The 23,779-nt window shown below is 40.8% G+C and overlaps 1 protein-coding gene across 4 annotated transcripts in view; it reads left to right on the plus strand.

Annotated features, from left to right (window-relative positions):
* EBF1 (EBF transcription factor 1) overlaps positions 1–23,779 on the plus strand; it is a 260,149-nt gene that overhangs the window by 151,421 nt on the left and 84,949 nt on the right. For 3 of the 4 annotated variants that reach the window (XM_042826615.1, XM_042826616.1, XM_042826619.1), the window contains exons 7-8: positions 9,544–9,625; positions 17,558–17,699. In XM_042826615.1, the coding sequence (XP_042682549.1) occupies positions 9,544–9,625; positions 17,558–17,699 (224 nt within the window). The remainder of the gene's footprint in view (positions 1–9,543; positions 9,626–17,557; positions 17,700–23,779) is intronic. The other variant, XM_042826617.1, reaches the window with a different exon arrangement.

Below are 23,779 nucleotides of genomic sequence, written 5' to 3' on the forward strand. Positions count from 1 at the left end.
AAAGATCATGTCCACCTGCAGTATTTATTGATGACATCTCCAGCATTGCTGTGATCTTCTTTGCTATGACATCGCAAACTTTCTGTTTTCCCTTTACTCTCTCAGTCTTTCCCTTGTGTGGTGATTTACAATGCATATTACAGCGTCACGGTTGCTTACATGCACACATGCACAGAAATTCTGCACAAGTTTTCTTCTTTGAACCAGTTCAGCATCCCCTTCCAACACCCAACAGTACCTTCCTGTTGAACCACCACACATCGCAGCTCAGGCAAAGTGCCTCTGCCTTTCCCCAAAACAAGAGAAACAAAGAAGTTTACAGAAATAAAGAATACCATCTCATACTGGATCTCCTTTCAGACTGTTTTTCCTTCTCTGACCACAATCCCAGTTTAGATTTAAGTCTCTAGAAGTTATAATGACTTGATAACATTATTGTTTTTTTTTTTCTCCCCTACATAAAGTCCTTCCCTTCTCTTTCTTTACTTGAAACAAGCTCTTCATTTTCTTTTTGAAGCATAAATTGTCTGTCGAGGGGTTGCACTCAATCCTTCAGAATGCTGACACTTCCCAAGTTCTTCTATGTAATTATGCAGCTGAGTCAGGTGATATAATTTGCACTCCTCTTCAGAGCAGGGCTGTGTGAAACAAGATTTATCATTTCATTTCCAAGTTGGCTGTTGCCGTTGCAGTTCTACTGAGGATTTGGTGACTCAAACGCTGGGGCTGAGGTGTCATCCCAGCACTTAATGCCATGGTCCCACAAATGACTTTTGCTGGCAGTGTTCCTGAGGCAGCGGAACAGCTCGCACAGTCAGCGTGTGCACTGCATTTCTGTTACGTTTCTCTGGGGCTGGAGACTCCTTGGACTTGTATGTTGTTAATGATTTGGAGACATGAATGAACTCAATTGCTCTCTTCGTTTCTGATGCGCCTTTGATTCACCATTGGCATATGTTGTGCAGTGTTGGAAATAAGAGACCTGAGGGCGTCTTCCTTTGACCCTTCTTTCTTTTCAGACCATCAGTCCTGTGCATAAGTCTGGTCAAATATTCCCATTACAGTCCACACCTCCTTGCTTTTTTTTTTTCTTCTTCCTTTTTCTTTTTTTCCCAACGTGCCTTTTCCACTTATAAGAAAAGGTAAATCTTGAAAACAAAACCTGAGTGAGTTTTGAGCTGGGTGATGGGGAGGAATGCTGTTACAACTACACCAGCGCCTTGCCTGATTATTGGAGGACACCTCTGCTCAGAAGGGTTTGGAGGAACGCTCCACATCTGTCCGTACAGAACCTTTTCTCTGTGCTGCTAATGCTCCAGATCTGGCCAGAAGGTATCCTGCTCTCACACATCCCAAAAATAGCCTGCCCTGCTGGGTTTGGCAGTTTGGATGGTCGCACTGGTGTGTCAGTGTTATTTAAGGGTATTACTGGCATCTAATTGAGAAATCATTGATTACTGTACGTGCAGCCAGGTTGCACGCAGCTTTATGTGCAAGCTTCTTTATGCTGTAGAGCATTCATTCATGTGCTGATCTGGGAAAGGTGTGCAAGAGAAAGGAGGTGTCTGTTTCCCACACATGAAATATGTACCACATGAATCTTTATAACTTTCCCAGCAAGTGGATGAAAGGAGCATGTCATCAGCACCCTTGGCTCCAGGTGATGAGTTTCAGAGTCCCACATCTGCTAAGAGAGAAGCAGCTTCAGCTGGCTGCATTAGCGCTGCTCGGCAGCACACTGGGACTGCGATACCACCAATGTTTTTCGGTAACACTGCTAAAGTTACAGTAGTTTACCATGAGGTAGCAGGCAACCAAATACTCATATCGTATTACAATAACAGCAATGCTGTTATCTGTCATCGCTTACACTGAACAGAGGTTCTTTTAGCAGAACTATGGCCCTGGGAGGGCTGCTAATTCAGTGGCATTGTGTGAACTATGACAGAGCACAGAGATGTTTTAGATTTTTTCCACTGACTGGATTGTAGCATCTTTAGTAAAATTAGAAATATCTCACCCGCTTTTGTAGCCCAGTCTGTGAGCGGTCAAATAGGTGAAACGGAGACAGAACAAAATGAAAAGTAGTTCAGCTGAAACAAATTGGTTGAATATGTATATATATATATATATATATATTAATAAATAAGTTCTGTTGGTTATGTGACTTTACTCACTGTAGTGTTGGAAAGTCTGTCACCATTTCAGCGAAAGCATTGGCCCGTCAGCTCGTAAAGAGCAGGCAGTGATTTGAAGCATGCATAGAAAGGCAGAGCTGGAGGTTTCTGTGCTGGGTAAGCAAACGACTGCTGTGCAGAGGAGTGCGGCTCTGCTGCCTCGTGCTGTCACAGCGTACAGCGGGTGGGGGTACGCAGTCATCCCGCGTGCACTGCGTGTGCTCTGCACCCGGGTGGCATAAACTCCTTCCAACTCTTCCTATGGCAGAAGGGCAGCTGCAGCTGAAATCTAATAAAATTTTTTTAGATAATGGATCTGAGCACAGGTAAGGATATATAAGAAATAAAAGTGAGATTTTCGCAACTTTAAGAAAAAAAAATATTAAAATGGCAGATCTGGGCAAAATTAAATTACAGAAACCGAGCACTGAAAGCTACCTCTGGACTATTTTTAATTTTGTTTAGTGGTGTTTTTTGGTGGTGTTATCTCTTTCTTTTCTTATTAAAAAATCTGGGAGAAGGAACCACCCGTGGGATTTTAACTCACTCATGGGCAAAAATGCCAAACACACGTTCCCAAAGTACTGCACATTTCTCTGATGCATTTCAACTCTGTATCAGAGAGCTAGAGAATTCTGTAAGATTCAAGATGAAACGCTGATATGCTGTGCAGAACGTGCAGACTTAAGGAGAAGCAATTGAAAGCACTTGGTAACGCAAGCAATGAGTAATTTAAGGCTGTTTTGGGCAGTCCAACCTTCTGATCTGGTGATTACATGGATGCCTCCTCACCTATTTGCTGTGCTGAACTGAATATTTACTGTGTTGATAGCAGCAAACCCCAGCTATGCCAGCTCTGGGAGTCAGAGCGAGTTTACAGAAATAATGCAGGCTATTCTGTTTCTATTATTATGGCATTGCCTGAAGAATCTCACTCAATAGATTCTGGCTGCTTAAGGCTTATTCTCTCTGTCACATTGCCTTCTTGGACCTTTTCCGTAGTTCAAGAGGGAAATATGTATTTTCTAGTAAAATAAATAATTTTTCAGGCTTTTGGTTTTGGCTTTTTTTCCCTTAGTGACTGCTTAGCATCCTATAAATACAAAATACATGTCTGATTCAGCTTCAGTTTTAAGACACTGAGGGAGAATACTGAATCCGGTGAGAGCAGATTTGGGATTTTTTTTTCTTCATAATTAGGATGTTTGACAACTCAAGAAGGTTATGTTTAGAAAAGAGTTAGATGATTGTATCTGGTGTTTAATTTCTCTTCTGCAGAATAAATTTCCTGTTGTAAAAATGCCACAAAAGGTAGCTACTGCTGTTTATTGACTGAAGAGCCAAGCAAAATCCAGCTGTGAACATGTGGGTAATAGGATGTTTCCCCCATGCTTATATTTGATTTCCGTGCACGACCTCATGCTGGTAGATACCAATGTAAGGCTCAATTTTTCTTTTGTGAATGGGGTTCTTGACGTGGCCAGTTCACTGTATGTGAAAAGTGAGTTAAAGTACAAACAGGAAAAGCAAACTCCCAAACCCAAAACTTTGCAACAGTGGATTCGTTAATGAATTGGAATTTGCATATTTCAAATGTTAAGACTTTTCTTCTCCTTTTTCTGCAGTTATTAGCTGGCTTGGGCTCAAATTTCTTTTAGTGTCACATTTTCCATTAATTTGACATCTTTTCTATGGCAAACTGGAATTAAAACAAAACAAAACAAAACAAAAACACTCTCTATAAGGGAAGATTAGAAATACTGGAAAAGTCAAAAGATTATAATTAAAGGGGAAAAAAAATCCTATTTTAGTTTAATTTTTTAAAAGTTGGGAATTTTCTATCTAGAAAAGCTACTTCAAAATGGCAAGAAATATACTCAGTCCTTCTGACACTTCTGCAGGGAGGTTTCTGTGCTTTGATTTTTTTCTTTTCAAATAAAAATACATGGAACAATGGGTTCTCTCCATATCTTGATTTTAGTGGCAAATGTAGTTACCAGTAGATGCGATCGAAGTTTCTGATTGAAAGAGTTATGTCTGAAAAGTACACAGAAAATCCAGAAGTAAATGAAGCAGCTGAAGTGTGTGCACTGGCTGCCTCTTGGTGACCTGTGGGTTCACCCCTGTGTTGGCTTCTGTGCACCTTTATATGCCAAGTTTTCACCAGAAAGAAATTATCCATCATAAACTCCTTGAGAAAACTGTACTTGTAGCGTCCAGCGTCCTCTTTGCTGGGAGGGCAAGCATGGAAAGGATTGTGGCTGAGTTCTGCAAGGTACTGAGGTATGTGAATACCACCTTTGTCTCCAACAGAACTGCTTCTGTATTTAAATTTATGCACATATTTAGTACTCCTGCTGAATCGGTACATCGTTCAGAATGAGCGTGCGATCCTTTTATCTGGTGGGCAGTTGCTAATTATTGCACGTAGTTTGCATTTACTAATGTACTTACTGCTGTGTTTCACCCAAGAGTCTAAATTTGCTCTCTTCTATCAAATGCATTTACGGCACAGAAGAGTTGAGTTTTGTCCGATTTGCTTGCCCTAAAGAGGTTTAAGTTGTATCCCTGGCACTTCTGGATAGCCACTGCTCTGGCTGACCTTGGCAGCCCGACAGCTGTCATATTTTCACATGGATGAACTGTTCCTGAACAACTTCTCCAATGTATTGGGAACAAACAAGCTTTTCTTCAGCATCAGGAATGCAGCAGGTCTTCCCTTTCCAACTATTTTTTTCTCCTTCCACAAACATATTTATTGTGGCAATGGCAAGAAAATCCTACTGCTGAGCTTTCGTATTTGAGTTCCTTTAAATTTCCTTCAGGGGAGTGACAGAAGAACCAGCCCAGATCGTGTCAGGACTTGCTTTCTTTAACTCTTTGTTTACTTTGAATAAGCATGGGCATTAATTTGTGGTGGAAGGAGGGGAATCAGAGGACGGGTGTCAGGAGGGAGCCAGCAGAAGTGGGGAGCAGGTAAAACCATAGAATTATAATATACCCTGAATTGGAAGGGACCCATAAGGATCATCAGGTCCAACTCCTGCAAGGTGTCAGGAGGGAGGAGAGGAAGCAAAGCGGGAAGGCAGCAGAGCAGCCAGAGAGCTCAGACAGGGTTGGGGAAAGGGCCCCTCACTGGCAGAGTGGGGCAGTGGTGAGAGCAGAGTCCTGCTCAGACCAAAACCTTCCTGGGAAAGGAGCAGTTTTGTGAGGAAAAAAGTCTCTTAAGGGGAATTTTCATTCAAGTTGTGAGGAGAAAACCCTTCCAGAAGAGCTAATTAACCATCTGTTGGAGCTTCCAGCTGAAATTCAGCTGGAAATTCAGATTAATTTTTGTCTGATTTAGACTGGAATTTTGTATTTAGCTGGAAGTTCTACATTGGTCCTTGCAATTTCTTGGAGATTTGTGGTAGGACGATGCCATGGCTAGGCTACATGCACACAGATTTTGATGCTTGATTCATTTTTGCAGCTGCACTGAGCTGCATTTTATCATAGTTTAGAATCTAGAACTAACTTGTTTTTCCCCGAACTGGAATCCCATATCCAGATGGGATAAGGGATGAAGCCCAAAGCTTCACATTTAATAGTAATGCAAGTCAGTCGACCTAGGTCCTTCATGAAAGTTTGCATATTTATGGACCTGAGCTCACTCCTGTGGATTTGGCTTGTGTTTCTGTGCTCCATATGCACCAGTTCTCCTTATGCCAGAGATGTCAGTAGTTGGGAATGGAGCTGGAAAATGTGTTTTGTTTGATTCATGCGAAAAGAAGCTTTGAGTGGTAGCAATAACTATAATTAATGTCTGAGTCTTGTGTGGTAAAAGATTTGGTGTTTAGCAGTCATATAAGTTTGGAGAGAGTTAAAGTTGAAGATTGCACTGACATTCCACTGTTTTTCACATTTTTTTCATTTTCAGAATGAATTTCAGGCCCCAGTGGTTAGCATTAATGCTATATATCCTCTGTGGTTACTATTAATGCTACCCAGCCCTGTTAAATGGGGAGAATGTTAGAGCTGAAAAAAAAAACCCACAGTGAAGAAGTTAGATGCAAACAAACAGAGATGGAAGTTTGTGCTTACAAAGGGCTCAGCTCTGCTGGCACTTCTCCTGGACCAGTCCTGTCAATCTAAATCTGAAATATTTGCAGAGTGAAGTGCTGCTAATGAGCGAGGCTGGCAGAACTGGACTGGAGGTGAAGAAGGCAGTGGGGCAATTAATTTCAAGCAGGAACCGAGAGGTAGACCTGAACCTCTTGAGTCAAACTGTGACGCTTTGCTCTCATTCTGATCGATTTGTTGGTCATAGTGGGGACACTGGCAGCTGGAGAGCACTGGGCCAGCCTGCGAGCTGCTCACCTCTTGTTTGGGCCAGCATGGGATGTGTCACGGAGCTGGAGGCTCCAGCTCTTGCGCATTCCAACAGTGCAAAGCCTATATGTCTTTTTATCTTTCAGTGGAATAAAAATGCAGTGCTTGGTAGGATGTATTCTTCACAGTGAGAGTAACAGAACGCTGGAACAGGCTGCCCAGAGACCTTGTGGGGTTTCCTTCTCTGGAGACATTCAAAACCCTCCTGGATGTGTTCCTGTGTGAGCTAATCTAGGTGTTCTTGCTCTAGCAGGAGGATTGGGCTAGATGATCTTTTGAGGTCCTTTCCAATCCCTGACATTCTGTGATACTGTGAGCAGGCAAATTTGTACTTAAAACACAATGGATGAACTTGGCTGTGTAAGTAAGGTATCTCGAAAATTCATCTGAAAAAAAAAATTTAAGTTAATTTTTTATTGAGTTGATTTAATTCAAATGAAAGTTTTGTTGCTTACCTGAGGTCTTTCGGTAGACTTAAATAGATTAGTCTAATTTCTTCTACAGCTTATCTTGGTGAAGCTTCCCTAAGATTTGGTGAAAATGGAGCAATTAGAGTTAGATTTTGAAACTTTGTGTCAGAGTTTGGAAACTCCAGAACACAGTTCGTGTATTTTGTAGTGAATCTCCCAGCTGCAATGCGCAGTGTTTGTCCAGAGATTCACCAAGAGCTTTCCATCTCTTCTGAGGGGCGTCAAGCCTCCAGCTGTGCATCTTATGTGTGTGGTGAGGTGGCTGGGAAGCCTTTGCACGGCCTATGCTATCTTTCAGTGCTGATATGTTTAATTCTACCATTTCCCAGCTCTGTTTGGGGCCATGGTACGGCTGTAGGGTTGCAGCAGACCAAGGATGCAGCTGCTGAGCCCAGCACTCGGCAGAACTCTGAATAGTCCCACAACAAACCTTCGTGAGCGTAGGCTTCATCCCATAGAATGAGTAGTCCTGAGGCTTTGCCACATAAGGGCTTGTTTGAGGTTGTAAGCGCAGGCTGACAGGGGTGTCTTTAGTTCCCAACAGATGGCCAGGCTTTTTGTTTCAGCAAACAGCTTTGCCTGGAGAGGTGGTCTCTGCGTCCTGCCAGCATTTTGTTTGACAGGGCCAGCTTAGTGCAAGGGGGATCTGATGTCCATGCCCTTCATAGCTCATGAACTAAATGATGAGCTGTTGAGAGGAAAACCATAATCTGAAGTGTAAGATCCTGAACTCTCCCTGCTTTTCGTTTTTCTTTGGCAGAATTAATGCCCTGTTTGCTTGTCTCTCAGAATCCATTCTGGCACGAGTACAAACCTTTGCCTGGTGGCAAGCAGTTGTCTGGATCTGAGATGCCAAGATTTGTGCTGACAGCTCCTTCTACGCAATCTGAGTCAGGCTGTCACAGCTGGCTATTAGAGGCTTAAAAAGACACACGCGCGTACAACAAATAGCACCAACTTTCAGTTATTGAAAATCAGAACCTGCTTGATGAGAAAGTGTAACGGCTTATACCTCTCTTAATTTTGGCATAAACAAACACAGTGTTTCCAAACTTCTCTTCAAGAGTGATGCCTGTTTATTTTTATATTGTTTGCTGATCGCTTGCTTTTATTTCTGAGCACAGGGAGAGAAGGGACTTTGTGGGCCAGGACATCAATCCTTGTTAATCCTGGGCATTGCAGTTTATAACCCCCACATTACCTTACTTTTCTCTAGTGAAGACAGTCCCTTGGATTTTGACTTGGTCCTTGCCTGGCATGATTTGCCGGCATGATTTTCCTGGCATGGAGGAACAAGCCCTGAAGCTTGCTGGTTTGAGGGGCAGCATCCCAACTAGAGCAGGGCAAAGAATGCTGCTCATCAAAAAGGGATTTTCTGTAGCTGTTTACCTTCCACTTTTGCCTTTCTTGTTGGCAGTGTGTGCAAATTCTGCTGACTTTGCATTCAGTTTGGGTGTTAAAAGATGGGTGCTTGCAGAAGTTAACTTTCCAATTTCAAGCAAAGCAGGACCAAACAATCCCTCGCCTTGCTTTTTTTTATGTGGAGACAGGTCAGATTAACTTCTGCTTAGTCAACTGATGGTTATTGCAAATGTAATGCTGCTCTGTCTGGTTGCACTAGGTTTTAAACTTGCTGTAGGATTAAATTTTGCACAGCTGAGCTTTAGTAGGCCTTAGTCTGTAGTTTATTTTGGACAAAAGGCTGATAAACTTTGGCTCTCAAGGAGAAAGCCTGGAATCTGAGACCTACCATTATTCATTGACTTGTCTTTATGAGTTTACAGTCCACTGACGCATAACACCGAAGGAAATATTTTCAGTGAAATGTTTGCTTTTTTCTTTGGCTTTGTAAAATGCAATGTATTTTCTTAGAGATATATGTCAGGGTCACATAGCTACTTCAGTGAACTGTGTATGGCCAGGAAATAGGCAGCATTGAAAATATTTCACTTTTCCATGATGTCAGTCTTTTAACTAAGACTTCCCTGTCCTTCTTGTGGGCTTTTGGTCTTTTGCTAACCACTGTTTAAGCATCTCAATATTGTGTACAAACTGAGTGTAATTGTGGAAGGGAGATTTTGATTCTATGGAATGGTTTCTGTATTTTTGTATTAAATCAAAATGTGCATGCTAAATTGAACTTGTAAAACAAAATCCCTTTTATACGTGAAAAAATTTTCTTGGCTGGTATTTTTCATTTCTCTTCTTGCTGGACCACAACATATATCTCTTACTTTCTTGTTCTATGAGTTTGGCTATTTAGTATGAAGGAGGGACCATATCTGAAGTCTTTAATGGCTCTATTACAGCAGAACTGTTAAGTTCACATACACCCTAGGACATCCTTACACATTTTGCTGGACTGTGGCCTCTGATCCCTCAGTGGACAGTCAGTGGTATAAATTGTCTGAGTTGAAATTGCTGTTGTAAATAAGGCTTTGTTAGACCAAATGTACAGATGTAACAATGTATCACTGTTGTGCACTGTTTATAAGATGATAATGCCCATTTCTCTTTCTCCACAGGTTCTTCTTGAAATTTTTTCTCAAATGTAACCAAAATTGTCTAAAAAATGCAGGAAACCCTCGAGACATGCGACGATTTCAGGTCAGTTGGGCACGCTTCCTCCTTTAAAAGACAGCAGCTAACCCAAACTAGCCTAGTAATTCATTGGGAGATGCTAAAAATATAAGGCCAAGAACGTTCTTGATAAAATTATCTCAGTGGGAAGTGAATCCATGAAAAGAAAACTCAAAGTGGCCTCATTTCAGTTTTCAGTCACAAGACAACCTGGTTTTAGGGCTCTCTGTTCTGCCTGGGGAACTGGTTGCCTTCATGTAAACATGCCAAACAAAGTGAGCGCCATGCCTGTTGGAAGAGGCAGAGGAAGCTACAAGAGTAATGGCTCATGGCTCTGGTAATGCTTCAGAATTTACTCTTCTGCAGCATTGAAGACTCATAAATGTGCATTAATATGATGATAGTCCACCCCCTCTTGGAAGAAACTACCAGTGGGTATCTTTCCTGGGATGCTTTGGACTGATATTTCCCCAGTGTCTCAGCATGTGGTAGGGGAGGCTCAGGAGCTGTGGTATCTACTTAATTTAAAAGGCCAAGGATGTTTCTCTATGCCACCCTACATCCATGACTTGTTTTGAAACTAAGAACATAAGTATCCCTTGGGAAGATGGACTGTGCTTGCCTTTCTCTGAGCTGACAGGAGGGGACGGTGTGGTGACAACACTGAGAAGAGGTTGTTGCAAACCCATTATTGGAGACATGATCCTTTGGCTGCGCCAGTGGTGATTTACCTGAGTAGGGGTTGAATTAAAATACGGGGTAGAGAGCCCAAAGACCATCTCTTTTGATGGAACGAGTAAATGGAATGCGGGGAGAAAATATAATATGGTCTTTCAGTGGGGATTTGACTCAGGGAGCTAAGGAAGTAACAGGAGGTTTGTCCCCTTGACTGTAAGGACCTCTGGAGGAAGAAAATGCCAGAAGATGATGGCAGCTTTCTGCAGTATCTCACAATGTTTGTTTGCTTCTTTGTGGAATCATAGTGCTTAACTGAAAATGCTAAATGCTTTGTGAATGGCAACGTTGTTTATATGTAGAACATACATCTTTTCGTGAACTATTTAATTGCAACAGTAGAGGAAGGTAGAAGGGTGGTATTTGCCTCTACAAGCATAGATGTGCAGTCGTGAGTAGATGTGGCAACAGCGATTAATTTACTCAGAATGAAAGCTAGCATTATTGTGGCAGAAGTGTTAGCTTCTCATCCCATGTTCTTCCCACCGTCACATTTCTGCGGTGATTTGAGAGGGCATTATCAGTGAAAGTGGAAAAAGGACTCACCAACATGGGGCTTCAGGCCAAGCAGTCACCCCTGGGGCCTGTCAGAACTTGCTTCACAACATGTACACTTTGCTGGGTTTGTGCTCACCCAGGCTAGAGGCTGATTTTCATATGGTAATGCCTTCATGTGTTCTCTCAGAACAGCAATCAGGAGCCTCTGTCGGCGAATAGGTAGGACATAGGAAAGGTTGTTGATCTCTTGACTTGTAAAGACATTCTGTCATACAAACCCAGCTTCACAGCGGTTGAGCTTTCTGTGTGTAAACAGAGACTGCTTAATTACACAGGTCGTGTCAATTAGTGTGACCTTAGCATTTTCAAGAAATTAATCACTTTCAGCAGAGTGAACCGCTTACACTGTAATACAGGGTGGTATTGAAGCTTGTTTTACTACAGCTGCTCTTGCGTTGTTGATGATTTTTTTTGTTTGCTTTTTTTTTTTTAATCTTGAACTTACTCTTTTTGCAGTAGACTTCTTAAAATAGTCAGAATACTGGATCCAGTCTTCACTTTTTATTTCTTGGCATGAAAAGGACCACGCATGCACATAGTATCTTGATAACATGACGCACCTAGATATTTAAGATGGTGTTGTACAGGAACCAAATGAAATCCAGGTCCCTGTGAAGTGAGTAGAGGGTTTGTCATCAGCTCCTCTGTGCCACAGACATATTCCCAGTGCTTTCAAAAGTCTGTCTCAAAAAGATTTTCTAATTCTTTTTGAATAGCATCATACTCTTTTCACAGAAAATTTAAGATTTTTTCTTCCTTTACTTTGTTCCACCTTCTATGCTGGACTGTCAAGCTGCCTGAGAGCTTGTCCACTTTTTGGCATGATATCAGTTATCTGCCTCCCAGAGTTGCTAGGAGTCATTACAACAGAACTTGTGAAACAGTGAAGGCCAGGGGCATGAGTTTTGTACCAAGTGAGGACAGTTTGTACTGAAAAATTTCCTTCCTAATAGGTTTGTTTCATGCAGCAGGGAATTGTCTGACTCTACTGTGATCTAAGATGGGGTAAGAAATTGTAGGGAATAGGTAGAGTGTATGTTGGTTCAGAAGAACTGCATGTGAATTTTCATACACGTATAGAAATTAATTTGGAAGTTTTATCCCAAATGTTGTGTTCCTGAACTAGTGGGATAAGCTTAGAAAAGCAGGTATGGGCCTGGAGAGAGATGCATTTCCCTACATTTCTGAGATGCTCAAGCATGTGATGACTGGGTGCTGCATATCAGTAGTGTCATGTGCCAGCAGGAGTGTGTGCTGGAGTGGTTGTAATAACTCTGTCTGTTTTAGCAGAAGACAAGTTCTTTACAGAGAGAGTGGTGAGATGCTGGAACAGCTGCCCAGAGAGGCTGTGGATGCCCCGTCCCTGGATGTGTTCAAGGCCAGGTTGGACGGGGCCCTGGGCAGCCTGGTCTGGTATTAAATGTGGAGGTTGGTGGCCCTGCGTGTGGCTGGGGTTGAAGATTCATGATCTTTGAGGTCCCTTCCATCCCTGACCATTCTGTGATTCTGTGAAGACAGGAAAAGTCAAATGCTGTCCGTGCATGGACTCGAGGTAGTTCAGTTGAGTGTTCAACTATGGTACAGACTCCCTGCTTGTTCTCAAGAAAATTACTTCATCTCTGTTTCATCAGCCCAATTGCACAATACATTTGGCAACGCCACTTAATTTTCCCCTTAGTCCAACCTAGTCTTCATTATTCTAAAAACCCCATGGAACAGATGCTCAGTCTGTTTTTGCATTCTCTGTCACAATAAGCTGTTGGCTTTGGTGGGATAGGCTGTGGAGTCCCAATCAGTGGTAGTAATAAGTAGGTGGTATCACGGGTAAACTCTGCCTGGATTTTGTTTTTCAGCATGAAAACTCATTCATATAACCTAAACAGTTTCATATGTTATTGTAATTAATGAAACCCAAGTGCCCCAGTTATCTTGTTGTTCTTGTTTTAGCACAGCTGCTTGCAAACTGACACATGTCAAGTTATAATTTAGAGAAAACTTTTCAGACTGAGTCACTGCATAAAACCCTGAACATTCGTTTATTATGAAAACCTTGAAAAGTCACTCAGAAATTGCCTTGCTGTTCAGTGCTGTTACCTCAACCTCTTCCTCAGCCTAGGCTGCTAGTTTGCCTCAATGGGATGCTGCCACTCATGTTTGAATTGAAGCCACTTGTGTCCTATTGCAAATTTGCATAAGAGACAGAGATGATGCTTCATGAATTCCAGATAATGGAATTTGGACATGCAAGGCTCCATCCCTAGAGAAGGGAAAGGCGAAAAAAAAAAAACAACCTGGAAAATAGCAGTACGAGCTGTGGCCCAATTCAACAAGGTAATTAAGTGCCTGACGTGGCCTCATGCACGTGAGCAAAATGACTGAATATGTTGTACTTGTGTGCTTTAAGTTAGGCACATTTTTAAGTGTCTTGTTAAATTGAGAGTAATTTCTAGTTACTAGGATAAAGAAGATACTGTAGGAAGAGGTCACCAAGTGGTGATGAAAATAAAGATGCATTGCTCAAGCCGTTTCTGCATAGACTTCAGAAGAGCAGCAAATGCACGAGTTACAGGTTTTACACTAATGACGTGCTTTAAATCTGGAGATCATCTTAATCAGATTTTTTCTGCCTTTGCCACTGGATGGTGGGGACATCACAAAAATATCAGAGCCCTCAATATACACTGGAGAAAATTGAAAGCACAAGGAACATGCTATGTCTTAATCAGTTAGTGAAGCTTAATGGGCTGTGGTTAAAAATGAGGAGTCATGCAATGCTTAATTTTGATATATTAGGTGAGGTACCATAACAAATAAACGGGCTGAGTGCTAAACGTGGATAAATAGCTTGATCTACAGGCTCCTGATCTCAGAATATTTTTTTAAACTAAGCCCCAAAGCATTCACAACTGGACTATTTAATGGCAGGCAGAATAATTCACAGAGCCGTGATACGTTAATGCCGTTGATAGTGCCAACTTCATTGAACAAAGTTATAAACCAATGTGTTTCTTTCATACCCCTGTCTCCCCTGGTGTTGATACAGGATTTAAATTCAAAATCTATGAAGGGCTGAAGCTAAAGCTCAAAATCGTTTTCCGTGTTTGCCTGTCCCAAATTAAAACTGTGTTTTGTTGACAAAATTTGGAAAGGTTTGAGATTTGGCAGGCCTGGTTGTCCCTGTGCTTACATTAATGTGTCAGCACCTCATTAATCATTTATTAAACTGTAGTGAGCCTTTCCCTCTTGCTATGGTCTGTGTTTTAGGATGCCTCAGTGGCCATTCCACATCTACTTTGGCTCTCCCCTCCCCCTAATTTTATGTTTTCTCCACAAATTAGGTTTAGCGTGTGCTTTGACTTGAACATGTCCCAGTCGTTTCAAAATCAAGATGAGGAGAGTGTAGTATTTTTTTAGATTAAAAAATATGAGTAGAACTTGTAAGTATGTAAGTGCTCTGTAGCAGTCCAAGTATGTAACTATAGCACACAAAATTCAAGCTGTATTTTTTCCCTGTTAATAATTAGAGGTATTAATATTTTGTTAGTGCACTGTATGCTCAGTATTCTTGTGTTAACGAGATTTTGTGTTTTAAGTATTAAACAGTATTTGCTGTTTCTTGCAGGTGCACTATTTTTTTTCTTCAGACACATAAGAATAACCACTGTTTTTTGGTTTGTTTTTTTTTTTTTTAATGCATTTCCTCAGACTGGAAACAGTTTCTCTTGGGGATTCCTTTTATAGTATCTTCTGCTAACGACACTGACGAACTGCACCAATGTGATCTGTTCATAGTAAATCAAACTCTGTTCAGGGGTTAGGTAGGGAGGCACTGTTAAGTAATTCAAAATCTGTTGCATCAACAATTTCAGAAACATGAAGGGGAAAAACTGAATGGAGTTTTAGTCCCATAAAAGCAACCTCACAAATTATTTCATTTAGTTCTTCCCTAGCAAGGCGCACGGATAGAGACAGCTGCTTAGGTACCCGTTTCAGAGGTTTGGGACCTGCCTTGCTGTTGTTGTTCTTGAACTGTTAGTATCCTCATTTCTCAAAACGTTCAGAAGTTTGCTTTCAGCATAGGATTGATCAGTTTCAGTGCAAAGTATGCATGTTCCCCTACATTTTTTGTAATGGAGGCTGTATTTCAGGTTGTGGCCGTTATTATCAGTTGCAATATTATCTGTTTTTGTATGCAACTTAGTAGATTCCTAGAAGAAGATAAGAGACTGGTATAAATCATGGAGCTATGACAAGCAGTGCCAGCTAAGGATTTGGCTCCAAATCCCAGTTGCAAAGAACTGACAGTGGTTGCAAGTGCACAAATAAGATCACAAACCCTCAGCCACTTACTATATAGGATCATATTTTATTGAAAATGTCATAAACTTTATTCTATCCCTCAGGAATGCAAAGAATAAATTACTTTTGAAATCCCTTTCGGAATTTTATATATAGGGCTTTTTTTTTTTTTTTTTTTTTTTTTTTTTTGCCATTTTTTCCCCCCTAGTTTGATTTGAGAAGAACTTACTTACTGTGCCTACTGTTTGGTGCCTTCTCTTCCCCAAATTTCCATCTGTAAGAGCTCTTGAATCATTTATTTGGTATTTTAATATCTTTCACTTAAAACACATACAAAATCTATTGCCTGGAATGCCATTCTGATGGACAGTTTTGAGATCCTTTAGATGTAAAATATTCTCTTTTGTATTTCTCTTTTTTAAGGCAAAACTTTGGAATTGCCTACTGCCAGCTTAGCAACTTTGCTTATTTTATGTTTTTATGTATTTTCTAGGTGGTCAGTAATAGGTGAACATTTTTTTGTCTAAAATTTTTAAATCCAATTCAAGTAATGAAATTGAATTGTTGCAAGCGATCCTTTAAGTGTCCCCATTTGACCAACTTTGAGAGGCAGCAGCTTCCTAAGAGAGTTGAAGCAATGTTTGCCAATCTTTGTAAAGCATTTCACCTCTTCAGAGGCTAAAGCCTCTCAAAACCAAGAACAATTAAAGCAAGAGCCTTTCAGAGCGACTGGGGAATTCAACAAAATAAATCAGAAATCCTCTGCCGCAGCTCTGGAGGCTTGCCTCATTATAAGAGCAGATCTATTAGCCCCCTTGCCATTGTCTTTCATTTCTCAAGTGAGGTGATTCTAATTAAATTAATCTGCATGTCAATCTATCGGTGATCAATCAAAAGGGCTGAGGTCCCCCTTTGCGGCAGTGTGCTTGCGGCTGACAGGGGCTGATAATGGAGGAAGAAATAAACTGTCGAGCAAAGTTAATTAGTCAACATAATAGGTGGATTAAACAGGAGCTGCTGATTGCTGTTTCACATGTCGAAGCATGAGGTGGGAGCTGAAACTGCAATTAACAGACAATTATTATATTTGGTTGTAAGAGGTCGCATGAATAAACATATCTCTGTGGGTTTCAGTTTTTAATCCCTTTCCCCGCTTAATGTAAGGAGAAGTGTAGGTCATTTCTTCGTATTGTTTTAGTGGAAGTTCTTGAAGGCAGCACACGCTCCTGGCAAACTGGCAGCCAGCTGAGGGCCAAAGTGTTGGGTGGAGTAAAGCTCTGGAAATGATGCTTTTTTGGGGGGCGGAAAAAGGTATTGGAAGGGCAGCTTAATGAAGACCAAGGCTGTGATGTTGCACAGCTGAAATATGGTGGATGGACACCCAGGGTGGTAAGCTGGTGGCTCAGCCTGGATCTCGCCCTGTCCACCCCCTGGTTTCCTCCACTACAGTTTGTGGCTCAGGTGCCCTGAAAATGAACGGGGGTTTCCGCTTGGATGGTGTCTTCTGAGCTTCAAGGCTGAGAGGTCCCTCTGAGCAGCTGGGTCTCCTAACTCTGATTCCAACACATAACCATTTTCTCCCCTCCAGTGCAGCTCCTTTCTCACCCTGAGCCACTCCATGGAACAGAAGCATTGGAATCTGCTTCCATGGTAGTGCCCCTCCACCTCCTTCCCCTTGCCTCAAACTGAGGTGTTGACATGGAGATAAGTTGGTGAATACAAATAATACTAGCACTGGATGAATAGGGTTGTGTTCCCCAGATCAAGTCCCCACTGTCAAGCATGCGTGCATATACAAACACACCTATGTGTACTCACTGAGATAGAGCTCAGGAGAAATTCGGGCCAGTCCAGCAACCTGTGGTAACTGTACTGAGGAGTGAGAGTGCAGGTTTGTCTGGGGAGGAACATGGCAAGTCTAATGGCAACTTCACAAAATGCACTTTTGTTTTCTTTTATTCTGAATTGATTCTCATTTGCAGTGTCAACAGCTCTATCTACTTCAGCATGGAAACTGAAGGATAATTTAGGGTGAAACACAGCTGCCCTTGTACATGTGGGAAAAATACTTAATAAAGATCCTCTTGTTAAAATGATAGTTAACGGTGCGCTGTCTGCCATTCAGCTACAAACTCTGCAATTTGACTTAAAACTGCATCAAAAGCTTTCGATGCCAAAGACCCACTCATCAATAGTGTCTCTTGTTAGATTTGTACAGCATAAGCACCAGTTATTATCTGAAATAGCTATGCAATTTTCTACAGCTCCCAGCTGTTATTTATTTAACTGAGTTTATTACACTCTGTGCTTCTTAAAAAACATACATATACGTCAAAATGTTCCTCCGTTTTACTCTTGTGCTTGCAGGTTGTGGTGTCTACAACAGTCAATGTTGATGGCCATGTGTTGGCAGTGTCGGACAATATGTTTGTGCACAACAATTCCAAGCATGGGCGGAGAGCTCGAAGACTCGATCCTTCGGAAGGTACGCCTTCTTATCTGGAACATGGTAGGCATATCATTTTCATTGGTTGGCATTGCTACTTTAAATGCAGTTTTATTTGGTTTCTGTCTCTGACTGCTGATTTCAAGTTGTCATGTTATGATCAATGCCTTTGGGATTGGGATACCTAAAAGAGACTAACCCCTGCTTTAAAAAGATGGTTCTCCAGACCAAAACTGGAATTTTTCAAGTAGGTCAGCACAAAATGTAGTGAAGTGACAAACTGGTAGGCAAACATGGGTGCAGAATCTGTTCCTTGTGTTAGTGAAGCATGGTGATTTTTTGGGGGGAGGGGTAGTTGTGTCTATTCAGCAACTAAAATTGACCTTTTCCAAATTGGTTTGGTTTCTGACTGTGCATGCAATGGATGTTACATTATTGCTGAAGTGCTCAGTACCCAAATTCAGGATTGGATTACTCATTCCTATAGACTGCAGAACTCTTTAGGAGATCCAGTTGTTCCTTTGGATTGTTGCAAATGAAAGCAGAGGCCGTTATGGAAGGCGCTATGCTTACTCAAGCCGTGGACAAATGTTCTCTTCTGGCTCCATCTGTGCCAGCTGAGACAGTTCTAGTTCCATGCGTGCCACAGCTGCTGGTCTTTCCTCTGTGCTGCAGGCTATTCTCTACCATAGACACGCCAGCCTAGATGATAGTCTGATTGCTCTTTAGCCTCCTTCAATCTGAAGAAGTTCATCTCTCTTAAACAGTTTCAACAGTAACTCTTTGCCAGTCCGGCTTGTTTTGCTGAAAAAGTTGAAGGAGAAGTGGCACAAGGCAGTTTGGCTGGCTTTTCTGAAAGCATAGGGAGCACCAGCAAGGGTGGAAAGGGGGCAGTGTGGCTGGAAGCAGCCTGGGAAACTGTAATCTTTTCCATAAGATCAACTGGTCCTGGAAGATAATATCTGCTGCTTACTGTAGGTGCTTAAAATGGGAGTTGTTGAGTGTGAATGCTCTTTGAAAAATCTGGAGTTGATTAACATTTTGTCTTGCTCTTTGTCCTCAAAGTTGATGACGGCTGCTGGGAAAAAAAAAACAAAAAAAAACAAAAAAACAAACAAAACCCAAAAAAACACCAAAACCCCCCACACTAAAAAAGACCCAAATCACAAAAAAAAAACCAACTCAACAAAACAACAAAAAAACCACAACTCTCTACCCCCCAACAAAACAAAACAACCTACCCCCCAACCAGACAAAAAAAAGACTCTAATACCAAAGGGCATTTCACTCTCCTCTCCCTGTTCCAGCTTGGAAGAATATTTCTTTGTCTTCAAAGCTGTTTGTAATCCTAATTCAGTAGGTGCTTGCGCCCTCTAGGAGATGGGGGTTTCTATTGAAGTTGAATGTAGAAGGCACTGGTCCTTTTATGCTGGTTTGTTCCACAAATATTTGCCAAGGATCTGATGAATTATTAAATAGATTTTTACGGAGTTTGAAGAAAGCAGATAAAATTTTCTCCAGGAAAGTGAATGCCACTCAGAAAAACAGTCACTAGACATGTTAAAAGAAATTATTAATAGCAAGAAATGGGTAAATGTGAGAGTTTCTACTACTCAGTGGATTCCTGTGGAAATAGCTTTCTATTCTGTTCATGCTTTCGAGCATCAGTCCTGCAAGTACTTATGCATGTATTTAAGATTATGTGCACATATGGTCCTGTTGGGATCAATGAGGCTTCTTGTGTCAGTAAAGTTGAGGGTATTGATAAGTGTTTGCAGAATCAGGTCTGTAATTCACACTTACCAACCTAAAATTCTTAGCTCAGCAGCGTTTCTCATTATATAAACATAACTTACATCTGTATTTATTTAGCTCTAACTTTTTATGTAGGCTATGAGCCATTTTCAGCTATAATTCATGTTATAGAATTTTTTTTTCATCCTGCCAACAACCTAATTTAATAAACAAACCACTGTCATAATTTGTGCTGAATTTTTACAAAGAATGTTCGAACTCTGTCTTTATTAATTAGCAGGAGGCAGAACATTATGAAAAGAAACTTTGCCGCATTCAACTTCGTAATCCTTCCATTAAGTCTAGCCTTTCAAAAACCTCTTATTTTTCACTTATTCCTACTAGAGTGGCAATCTCTTTTCCCCCTTGCAGTCCTCTCAGTGTATGATTTTGGTCAACACAATGCTTACTTTCTCACACTTGTGAAGTTCATGTTTCTATGCATGGTATCATAAAATCCTCACTTACATCTCCCTTCTTCCCTCTCCTGTCTACCTGAAGGATTCTATCGGCAAAAAAGAAGGGGGTGGAAAAAGAAAAAAGACGATACTCTGCTTGCATAGTTACACAAACTTGGATATCGTGCAGCTATTAAAAGCCAACATCTGCAAACTATCTCCATATGTACATTTCGGGAAAGGTGATTTTTCTAATCTAGTTTCTCAGGCACCTCTCAAGCAACCTCATAAAGCCACCACTAATAAATTCTTACTTTTGAATGCAACCTCCATCCTACAAAATTACACTTTCCCCAAAGGCTTGGTGGAGCCTTTCATTTTAAACTAAATCCTTCAATCCAACTCTCCAGGAATTCTATGCATATTTGTGTCCAAGAGATGCAAAAAAAGAAAAAAAAAAGAAAAGAAATCCAGTAAGTGTTTTAAATGTCACTATTGAATGTCTAAAACACTTAACTGAATGAGAAAAAGTGGGAAAAGTCTCAACTGGGCTTAATGTTGTTGAATTTTGGGCAACCACCAAGAACTTTAGACCTGTTGGAACAGATGAGAGTTTCCTTCACTGAAATAAATTTTTAGTTTTACTTTGAGTCACTAAGTGTATTCTTATCCTCGGTTTTGCAATTTTTATCTTGAATAATATCTTCGAGTGTAAGTAGAAGAGACAGCTTGTTTGTCTTTGCTCTTTCCAGTTTCCTGCCTCCCTGAGGGGAGGGCAGATTGCCCTGAACAGAGTTTGTAAATGGTAAACTGGAAACTACCAGAGTCGTGGCTTGTTTGTCTCTGGTTTGCTGCTTTGCTGAGCAACTTCTGATTGTAGGTTTTGAAATGCTGGTGTTTAACTCTGGTATGTTCTTGACCAAATGTGTACTTTTCTAGATATTTGACTCTTTAAATCAACTATCTGGTCATGAAAGTGATGAATGCCTGACATCGAGAGCACAAAGTCTGGGACAGGGGAGAGAGAATGTATGAAAATGTGCTGGCTGCCTGCTTTGGTTGGTGATACCCAGCTTATTTTTCCTCACAAAGCTGCAGTGGGACATACTGCTCTGAACGATGGAGTTGCAGTTTATGTGACACCAAAAAAAGACTTTGGATGCCAAAGGTCTAGAAAGGAAGCTTTACTTGCTGAGCCACTCAGGGGCCTGGTATCTCCACATTTGGGTTCTTACCATTTCATTAGCAGGTAGCCTGGATTATTTTTGGGACATCCGACACATCTCTATTTATATCTTGCTTGCCAGCCAGTAAAGTTCCTTTTTCTAGCATGTCTCTGTATCTTTGAAGATTAATAGCTGGCACAGGCCAATTATTTCATACATCTCTGTGTGGTATAAATAGGGGAAGCCACAGCAATCTTGTGGTTTTTGTAATTATCACTTTTACATTCACAAATAGTTGGATCCTCACTTGTTTTATGTTTATGGTAAACCAGAAGACTGGTGTGGTTGACCTTTATAAATTGTGCACATATAGTAAGATGTATAGAGAAGAGCCAGCAGGCCCCAACCATTAGAATGTGTTTCAGTTTGTAGTTCGTTCCAGGGTGTCAATTTTAAAGGGAAAACCTTTCCAGTGCAATTTAAGTGACTAGCTTATGGAAGGGGCAATTCTGACAGGGTTTGCAATAATCCTTTTCAAGTTAACCAGCATGAAGTCCACCACTGCAGATGTCTGCAAAGTTTCCGGTTAAAACTCTCTTATCACCACAAAGTAAAAATTCTTTTTCCCCCAAATCTTTCAATGACTCTACAAGAATGTAAAGACAATTGCAGCATCACTTTCTGTATTATTTTTCCTCGCTGGCAGAATGCAGTGCCCTCGAAAAATGATAGTCCCTGAGACCCTGTCAGTTTGCATGCTCTAACACTTTATTATCTAATGATCTAATATGCAACAAGGCAAAGAAGGGGGTGCTTATCACCCTGACAGGATGCCTAAGAAAAGTGACTAAATTACTTTATGTACCATTAGTGCTAGCTGCCACAGTGAACTCGCTGTGAGCATTTATGCAAATATTCCTGAATACATTCAAGTGGCCTTGTCAGGAAGATGACTGACAAGCAGTTTAAATGCTTGTTATTTTAAAGGGACAGTTTGATTTCTTTCTTTCTTTCTTTCTTTCTTTCTTTTTTTCCCCTTCCTCCTCTTCCTCTGTAGGAGAGCACTGAAGAACTGGGTGTGATGGGGTTTGCTGGTGGTTTGGCTCTGAGTTAGCTCGACAGCAGCAAAAGAGGAAAGATTCAAGAAATAGAAATAGGAAAAAACTATGAGATGTGGTACCAGCGTGTGCTGATGGAAGCAAAGACAACCATGATTTCTAAAGCCCCGCCACTGTTTTAGCATGCAATATATATAAATCTATCCATGTCTATCTGAAACAGATCAATATATAACAAAGCCATTATTAATGGCTGCCTTGTGGAAATAATGGCTACATTATTTGGTCTATGTATTATGGCATGTGAGGCCATAAGCTTTCACTATGTTGTTTCAGTTCATGATAATAGTAATGAATGATTCAGACTGTTTGCTATCTGCAGGTGCAAAATGTACAGTTAATGAAGAGCAGTAGTTGCTGTGCTTCAGTTGTGTACATTGGATAAGCCCTTTCCTCAGCAGTAGGGCATTTATGGAGCTTTTCTTGCCTATCTTGCCCACCCAGGCAATCTCAGATAATATTGGAGGCCCATGCTCAAATTTGCCATCTTTACATCTGAAAGAAAAAAAATAACTCTGTGTTCTAAGTTGACTGTACATTTCTCTATTCAGCTCATTAAAAAAGGAAGTTTTTTCCTGATCTTCTATTTCAATTTGATCTTGAATCCCTTAATGTTGCACGTGCCCATGCTTGATTAAGTTGTTAATATAAGACAGAATACTGACTGAAGGCAAAAATATTAAGAAGTTGAGAAAGAGGGTTAATCTGCAAAATTTATTACATTTTACCACTCAGATGGTGTAGGTCCAACTTCTTAATCACAGTTACGGATACTGCATCCACAAACCAACCAAGCTTAAACAAAGGAACTTTCATTTTGCTTCACTGCATCTATGGAGGGAGGCACCTGTTAAATCTTACTGCCTCACTTAGGAATGTTTTTGTGATTATCTGAAAAACATAAACACACAGGCTTTTTCTGCACGATATCATTCCATGTAGAGAAATGCAGTTGGCTTGATTTATTATTTAGAAGGAAAATATTGAAAAAAAATATTAGGATTCTACCACTCTTCTTGAGGGGATCTTGTCTGTTATTCTGTGATATGTTTGCTTTCTAATTTATTTTCTATGAGGGAGGAATACCTTGGGTTGTTGGACATCTCAATGTGTACACAAGGGGAAAAAATGTGACTTTCAGAACATTGCACAACATGGATAGTAATAACAGCAAGTGAGCCTTGATATACTGAAGGATTTCAAAACTTCAAGCTGGAAATAATTTTCTTCACTTTTGCCAAGTTGTCTTTCTCATATCGGCTCCTTCATAAATGCAGTGACTCATAAATTCAGGCAATTTTTTACATAATGGCTTGTTATGTGTTCTTGGAGCTTGACCTCACTGAATGTATAATATTAACCTCTTCACTGCCCTGTGGTCTGACTGCATGTTTCCAATATAAGTGAACACATGAGGGGTGGATTAGTCCAGTTTGTGTACTCAGATGGAGCTAGAGTCCCTCTGAAGAGACAAAACATAACAGAAAGATAAGGTGCTACACTTATAGAATTGGTAGAGAAATAAAGACTCAAATATGGTTCTCAACAAGATTTTAGCACTATGGATCGGTGAAACAAGTTGCCAAAGATGTGGCAGATTCTGTGCAGTTTGCAGATATGAAATCAAGACCCGGTCTCTTCTTAAATGGTGTATATCAGGTCAGGGA

Source organism: Centrocercus urophasianus, unplaced genomic scaffold (assembly GCF_019232065.1).
Source record: "Centrocercus urophasianus isolate 14NV4802_14NV808 unplaced genomic scaffold, USGS_Curo_1.0 seq_26, whole genome shotgun sequence".
NCBI lineage: Eukaryota > Metazoa > Chordata > Aves > Galliformes > Phasianidae > Centrocercus > Centrocercus urophasianus.